This window comes from Propithecus coquereli, unplaced genomic scaffold, assembly GCF_000956105.1.
Source record: "Propithecus coquereli isolate 6110/MARCELLA unplaced genomic scaffold, Pcoq_1.0 Scaffold126, whole genome shotgun sequence".
NCBI classification, from domain to species: Eukaryota; Metazoa; Chordata; class Mammalia; order Primates; family Indriidae; genus Propithecus; species Propithecus coquereli.
Window position 1 is genome coordinate 1,761,556 of NW_012136747.1, and position 8,435 is coordinate 1,769,990.

The 8,435-nt window shown below is 42.6% G+C and overlaps 1 protein-coding gene and 1 long non-coding RNA gene across 2 annotated transcripts in view; one reads left to right on the forward strand and one right to left on the reverse strand.

Moving 5' to 3' along the window:
• Window positions 1-242: 242 nt before the first annotated feature.
• On the reverse strand, window positions 243-3,156 carry LOC105805227. The gene is made up of 3 exons (XR_001137197.1): window positions 3,119-3,156; window positions 2,435-2,525; window positions 243-356 (listed from the first exon to the last, which is right to left on the reverse strand). It is a non-coding gene; the product is annotated as an uncharacterized LOC105805227 (long non-coding RNA).
• Window positions 3,157-3,425: 269 nt separating this feature from the next.
• DESI1 (desumoylating isopeptidase 1) overlaps window positions 3,426-8,435 on the forward strand; it is a 22,715-nt gene continuing 17,705 nt past the window's right edge. The window contains exon 1 of the mRNA XM_012638075.1: window positions 3,426-3,734. Within this exon, the coding sequence (XP_012493529.1) occupies window positions 3,647-3,734 (88 nt within the window). The 5' untranslated portion in view covers window positions 3,426-3,646. The remainder of the gene's footprint in view (window positions 3,735-8,435) is intronic.

Below are 8,435 nucleotides of genomic sequence, written 5' to 3' on the forward strand. Positions count from 1 at the left end.
CTACCAAGTCGAACACAGAAGGAAGGGGCAATGTATTCCTAGGGTCCTAAGTTCAAACCCAGAATAAAATGGGACTGTTCTCCAACACTGCTACCATTTTCAGCTGCAAATATAGGTAGCCATCCTGGGAGGCCAACCACCATTTATCATTCACAAACTTTTCAAAGAGTCCGAATTTTTAAAAGTGGTATGAAGGCTTTTTAAAAATTTGTCTTTTTGAATTAAGTAAAAAGGCAGAGTTACCTGGATGCTCATATCAAAAGGAGTCAATTCGTCTTCACCTAGAGATTCAAACATGGCCCTGGAGGCATCGACCAAAAAAATCAAACTATCTCTTCCTGAATATTTATATTCTCCTATGGGGAAAAAAATGGAAGGAAATGTTTGCCCTTGTATTCATATTTATCATGTTTATCATTCACATAACACAAATAGAAAAAAGCCCATAAAACAAAAGTATAACCTAATGAATTATTGTAAGGTGGACATCCTTAAAACCTCCACCTATGTCAGTAAATTGAGTCTTGCCGGCCACCTCAGAAGTCCTTTCTATATTCCCTCCCAAATTACAACACCTACTCCCCCAAAAGTAATCACTACCCTGACTTTTGATAATCACTTTCTTACTTTTCTTTATAGTTTTATCACCCAAGTGTATATTCCTAAACATTAGTTTTGACTTTAAAAAAAAAAATGTTTTTGGCTAGGTATGATGGCTCATGCCTGTAATCCTAGTACTCCGGGAGGCTGAGGTGGGAGGATCGCTTGAGCTCAGGAGTTCAAGACCGGCGTGAGCAAGAATGAGACCCCATCTCTACCAAAAATAGACAAAATTAGCTGGGTGTGGTGGTGCACACCTGTAGTCCCAGCTACTCAGGAGGCTGAGGCAGGAGGATCGCTTGAGCCCAGGAGTTTGAGGCTGCTGGGAACTAGGCTAAAGCCATGGCACTCTAGCCCCAGCAACAGAGCGAAACTCTGTCAATCAATCAATAAATGTTTTTGAAGCCTCTTTATATATACCCCCTCTGTCTTTTTTCTCTCGTAATTTATTTGCTAAAGAACCAGAATGCTTTGTTGTGTAAACTCATCCACATTCTGGATTTTGCTGATTGCATTCTTTCAGTGTAGATTAACATAGTCCTCTGTCCTTCCTACTAAGGACCTAGAGAGGTTTAATCAGATTCAGATTTCCTTTTTCTTCTTCTGGCATGACTATATCATAGATGATGTTGTATTTTTCATAAAAAGACATATAATATCCAGTTGTCTCCCTTTTTGACACTGCTGTTCCTTAATACTATAAACTTAATTAACCACCTTTTGGAGAACAATATGGCAATATGTGTCAAGAGCCTTAAATAAAAATCTACCTTGATCCAGTGAATTCTACCTCTTATCAATCTATCTTAATAAGATAAGGAAAAACCCTTATGCAAAATTTACCACAATGTTGTTTATTAAAGAAAGAAATTGAAAATAACTAAAATGCTCAACAGATGAGTTGTAAAGATTTTATATATATATGTATATATATGTAGTTACTGGAAAGATATATCTGTGATACAACAATAAGGAAAAAAGGCAGAACACAAAATTATGTATATATGTTAAAATTATTTTTGGAAGACTGGTATAAATAAATGAAAAATGTATATGCACTATGATTACAATATTATAAAATCAGATTTTAAAAAATCAGATATATATATATAGTTAAGAAATAAAGATTGAAAGATACATCATACAGGAAACATGCAAAATGACAAAATGCTGGTAGTGGTTGTATTAGGATGGTAGATTATGCAGATTATAATAAATTTTCTCTTTTATTTTTTATATTTCCCACATGTTTCTCACTTTTAATGAAAGCACTTTAAAAATTTCTACCCAGGAGTTAAATAGGCCAGTATGTAGATTACAATTACCCCTTATTTCTCTTTCTTTACCCCATGTGTTACTGTGTTGCCTGAGTATACACTCCCAAACCTGGAAGCTACAGTGAGGAAATCGACCACTTTCCTGTTACTGTGTTGCTAATATTTACTCTTTGGTTGCTGCAGTTACTGTGGGGTTAAGGCATTTTTACACAGAGGTCCTGGAATGAGTAAAACTACTTTCCTGGGTGAGGAAGGGTCTCACCTGAGCCATTTAAGGTGATAAAAGACACCCATGGTCATTGATTGGGGCACAATAGATGTCAATCTATCAGTGCCCAGCAAAAATTTAAGGCTAGAAATGTCCCGCAGACTAGAGTAGGACCTGAATAAAAGAGCCTAGGGTAACTCTGCAAAATTCAAAAGTAGAAAAATATTTCAGATTATCTGGGGAGAGAAGGGTGAGCCATCAGACAGCAAAGTCTACCTAGCAGAGATAGGCAGGGAAGGTCTTCCTTTCCACACACAGAATGGTACTACTACATGTTAAAGTCACTTACCACCCGCTTCAAAGCTCTCTTGTTCTTCTTCTTCATCATCGCCCTCAGTTTTGTAATAAGACTCCCACCCTGACATGTTGGTTACTGCTCACTAGGTGAAAGAAGATCATCAGTAACAAGCACATTTAAGCCGAAAAATATCGACTTCTACGCTCTAGTGAGATCTGTTTTAAAGGCTTGGGGTTACTAGTAAGGAATATGGATGACGGATCCTGCTGCCTCAAGAGCTCAGTGCACTTGTGCACCTGAGTGTACAGGTAAATGGACTTGGGGATCACTCCAGCATAAGCCAGTGGCGGCCCGGGGTGGTCGCTGTGATCGGTGTGCTGGCGTAGCCTGAGCCTGGAGGTCCTGTCCCGCCTCCGGCGCCATTTGGATTGTAAGGGATTCCCGCTCTGGGATAGTCTGTTCTTTAGCGGACCCACTCGTCCGCATCCCGCCCAAAAACCTCCCCCAACTACCCAAGTAGTCACGCCCGATGAGGTCTCAGACGCAGGCGGGCCTCAAACGCCAGGTGCAGCCTCTACCGGGAGGAAGGAGCGTGATCTAGCCTCTGTGTCTACTCCTCGGATTCGCACACTTCAGGCTGGTGCTGCCCCCCAGAAAGCGCGAGACTAAGTGGGCGAAGCGGAACGAGGCCAGCCCTGGTTGGCGAGCAACGCACACCAGGAACTGACAGCCTACCTTTGACGCAGGGAAGAGAGGAACTTGAAGACAGAAAAATGGGGCACCACGCATGCGCAAGCTCCTGTGTTCTCTCTCCCAATCAACGCCCCTTCTACGTCATCACGCATAGTGCGCACTGCTTCCCGTCAGGCTGACACGCCTACCCTCACAACCGGCTTCTACACACGTCCCTAACTAAAGCCAACCCCATCAGCGAAAGCCCCGCCCCCTTCGGCAAAGTTCTGCCCTCGCCGCCCGGCAGGGTGGTACGCACATGCGCAAAAGTGCGTCGCCGCACCCCCCGCCCCCGCCCTCTCTTCTGTGCGGACCCTCCCTGTCCCCTCTGTCACCTCACAGTAGTCGTTGCCGGTAGCAGGTGCGGAGGCGCGAGCAGCGCAGGGCGGCCTCTCCCCCGCCCCTCAGGCCGGGCCCGGGCTCGGTCCCCCGCCCCGCTCCCTCCGCTTCCCACCCCCGGCGGGTACGGGAAGGTCCAAGCCGCTGCCGGGTGCCCGAGGGCCGTCGTGGCCGCCGCCGCCACGAGTCCCAATGGAGCCGCCGAACCTCTATCCGGTGAAGCTCTACGTATACGACCTGTCCAAGGGCCTGGCCCGGCGGCTCAGCCCCATCATGCTGGGTGAGGGGGAAGGGGTCAGATGGGAAGGAGGGCGGGAGCCAAGCAAGAGGGTGCCGAGGTCGGGGACTTGGGCTACCACTCAGAGAAAGACACGGCCCAGAGAATGGAAGAAAAGCCCGAGTGGAGAAGAGAGGGGTCTGAGGTTTGGGACCCCTTTCTTCTCTTCACGTTTGAATCCAGGGAGAAGGGATGAAGGAGTCACGCCCTCCCCTTGCCAGGGTCGCAGGCAGAGACCGAGCCCCCCAGAGCCCCTTCAGCTGGGGTGCGGGGGTGAACAGCTCTGTATCCTTGAGGGTTCCCTGCCTCGCTTGGGGAGCTCGGTACACTACTCCTTGGCGCGGTGCAGGAGAGGTGAGGATGTCTGCAGCGCGGTGCCCCTCGTGGTGAAAGAGACACTGCCAGAGGAAATTCTTGGAAGAGACGATGGGTGGCCCTCGGAGAACCTTCCCTCCGTGCCAAAAAGAAACTCCTTTTGCTGTCCCGAGGATAGGTGGGGAGGTAGAGGTAGAGCTCAGCCTTCGTCCCCAGGTGGAGGTCAAGTCAGGTAAACAGGAGCCGGAACTCCAGAATTCACCAGGTTGGGACTGACAATGCGTCTTCTTTCAACAGTTTCTAAGTTAATTGCTTTTGCCCAGATGGTAAGAAAGCAATTCTGGGGGAGGGTTGGATGCTGTTGTGTCAGTGAGGATTAGTAAGGGAAGTATTTCGGTTGTGCTCCATTAAACTACTTAAATGCCAGGAGAGAAAAATCAGCCCTCATTCAGTAAAGAGGGCTCACTGCAACCCAAATACTTGTGTAACGTAGAAATTGTCAGGTTCGTGATTTCTGGTAATAATGAGCAGGAAAGGGTTCCAGGAATAGAAAAATGAACAGCTTTGACAACATCCATTTGAATGGCTAGTTTTTACTGGCTTCTGTGGAGATATTGGAAAATGATTTAGTTCATTTAGGTGAGACGAGGGGGCAGAGGTGAAATAGCAAGGCTACCTTCGAGGGCATCTTTTCAATGTCCTTGAGTTTCTAATATGCATAGTGAATTGAACCTAATCTTTCAACTCTGGCCAATGAGCGATTTCTATATTTGGCTTCACATCAGAATTATCTAGGGTGCTTGTTAAAAATACAGATACCTTCATTTCCAATATATCAATTGTTAAATGGGATTAGAAAAAACAAGGTTAAAACAGTTCTTTAAGTATGAAAGTATGCATTTAAACAAGGGATATTATGTGTTTGCTTTGGCAAATAATTATCAGGAAGGATACACAAGAAATTGGTAACAGTGGTAGCCTGTGGAAAGGGGAATTTGATGCCAGGAGGACAAGAGTAGAAGACAAACTTTGCTGTAGACATCTTACTTTCTGAACTGCATACTACATACACATATTATCTATTCAAAGTAAGAAAAGTTTTAGTGAAATGGATTCTAGAGCCTTACTTTATAAATACTAAATCAGTCGAATGTTTATAGCAGCACAATTCACAATTGCAAAGATGTGGAAACAACCCAAGTGCCCATCAATACATGAGTGGATTAATAAAATGTGGTTTATGTATACCATGGAGTATTACTCAGCCATAAAAAAAATGGTGAAGTAATACCTCTTGTATTAACCTGGATGGAGCTGGAGACCATTCTTCTAAGTGAAGTATCACAAGAATGGAAAAACAAACACCACATGTACTCACCATTAAATTGGAACTAATCAATCAACACCTATGTTCACATATGGAAGTAACATTCATGAGAGTGTCAGGCAGGTGGGAGGGGGGAGGAGGGGATGGGAAAATCCACACCTAGTGGGTACAATACATGCTGTCTGGGGGATGGGCACACTTCCAACTTTGACTCGAATGGTACAAAAGCAATTTATGTAACCAAATGTTTGTAGTCTGAATTACAAAAAAAAGAAGAAAAAACATATATTAAAAAATTAAAAAACAAATACTAAATCAGAACCTCCTGGAGTTTTGGTCCAAAAAATATGTATTTTTAATAAGCTTCTCAGATAATTCTTATGTGGCCAGCCTATTATTGAATAGAAGTTTGGGCCTAGTTCTTAAAATGAGTAAGGCAAATTTGAAAGCAAAACTTACAAAGTCATTGAGGAAGATGTTACTCATTAATAGGTTACATCAGTCAAGTTCTAACTAAACTTGGAATGGAGCCATTCGATTAGCTTGATCATAGCAAGGAGTCACTTAGATATTTCCTAAGTAAAAGCCTCGCCCTTTATACTGGGTATTTTTGTTCTATTACCTAATAATTACTATTTTGAACTGAAAGTGGACTTAAGGATCATTGCTTCATTCATTCAGCAGATATTGTCTATAATGTGCTAGTCAGTGTGTTAAGCTGAGGATGATATAATGAATAAAGATGTTCTTTGCCATCATAGAGCTATCTAATTGGGGAGACATTAAATATAAATAAATACATCAGCAAATAAAATGGTTAGAAATCATGTTAGTGCCCTACTGTGCAGGAAGCAAACTGGGTGCTGAGATAGAAATAACAAGAGAGACCTACTTTAAATAAGGGTACCAGGGATAGTAACTTTTAAGCTGGGACTTTAGGATGAGGAAGTAGCCACAGGAGGGTAGTGAGGGAGTTACAGTGTTCCTAGTAGCAGAGGGATCAACCTGCCAAGGCCCTGAGGCAGGAAGGAGCCCGGCCTCGTACTGAAACTGAAAAAAGGCCTTTGTGGCATATAGTGGGTGAAGTGGAAAGTGCCATAACTGAAAGTGAAGCCATAGACCTGTCCCCTCCCCTTCCCACCCCACTTTTAAGTAGATGTGAAACCCTAGAAGGGCTCAGCTGAACATGGGAACATCACACATTTGGCATATTAGATTGGAATGGTGTTTCCAAAGACATCACCTTGTCTGCTAATCTACTTCTCTCTTATTTACCTCTTTTTCCCATATTGCTTTTATACCATTTACAAAAATAAGAAAGAGTTAGCAGAGTGAGTTGAAAATTTCTAGAAATTTTCTAGAGTTGAAAATTTATGCAAAACCAACATTGTCTTATTGGTTCATCCCATTCAGACACTCCTAACCTTAAAGTTGGGTATGTCTCAGTTGTGTTAGTAGCCATATATTGATTGCCCATTCCGAAATATATTTGAACCCTTAAAAAATCAATTTGTTTCCTGATTTTTATAATGAATTCTAGAGGTATATTAATAGCCAGCATTTGAGAGCTTACCATGTGCCAGACTTCTTTTTTTCTGAGTACGTCACATGTGTTATAATCCTCACCACCACTTTGTGAGATAGGTCCTGTTATTACCTCCGTTTCCCAGTTGAGGAACCTGAGACACAGGGTGTTCAGAATTTGCCCCAGGTACACAGATGGGTAGCTGGTAGAGCCGGGTTTGAACACGGCCAGTCTGACTTCCAGCACTTGTGCCCTCAGTCATTTGGTGATACCACCTCTACCGCGTAAAATGTTTCCTTATAATTGGCGTAAAGTAGGTACTTTGCTGAAGTGTGTGAAGGTATTCTTAGCCAAATGTTTTGAGTTTGGATGAGAAAAAAATCTCATGTGTGTGTGCCCTTCATAATCTTCCAGATTTATGATCACCCTCTTGGCTTTCATTTTCTCCAACTAAATTTGCACAACTTCATTAGCAATACCCTCTCGTGCTTCCATTATGTCAGTTCTCCATTGTGAGACCTCATCTAGTTCTGTTGCAGTTCAGGATTGGACTAGATAAAGCCCAAGATAATTCCCCTTTCCCCCGAAACGATGTAGACGCCACGGTTTTACCCTGTTGTGTTTTCAGTCTCCTAGAATTGCCTCTCATGAAGGTGTTCCTGTTCTACAATTCTTCACTCACCATGAAAATGGCCCCAAAATTATCCTTAGCATCCTAATTGAGCAAAGAGCCTGATTGCACCTTTTTTTTTCCCATAGTCATCATTTGCCCAAGATAATTAGCTATTATAATTGTCCTTCAGTTCCTCCTCTTAATAATTTTGGCTGCTCTTTAAATTTTTTGACCTCTTTTTGTGCCAAAGTATATAGAGGTAAATGCAGAGGTGTGTGGGTTTTTTAAATTATGCGAGGAGGTACAATTTATTCGTTGATTATTTTGTGATCTAAAGTTTTGTGTGCATCGTATTTTCTTTACAAGCTCATTTCAAAACTGTTCTCAAGTTTAAAGACTTGGGGACATAGAACACATATTTCTTGGCAGAATGAGCTCTAAAGAATATTTGAGAATTTACTCTGTACTCAGTTCTGTGCTTAATTCTATAGTTCAAATAGTAATGAAATAAAAGACATGAACTATGTCCTTCAGGAATTTTTCTAAGAATATTATTTCCCTTAAAATAATATATGTACACATATAACACTAGATAACACTATAAAAGATACTATGATTAGATGCCACAATGAGTGAGTGGTGTAGCAACTGTTTTGGGCCCTGAAATGAGAGGCCATGGTGGGCTGGACAAGTCAGAGAGGCTCCAGGAAGAGCCTGAAGGGCTCCTGGATTGAGGGAGGGACTCTGTCTCACACCTCTGTGTGCGTCCCCAGTGGCCAATTGGAGCAGGTGCTCAGTAAGTGTTGATTAATGGAATGATTGAGACTTGAACTCAAGCTCAAAGATTAAGTAGAATTTATTCATATCTGAGAGAGGGTTTTTTTTTATAATGTTTTAATGCCATCTATTGTGCTTTAAATTTTT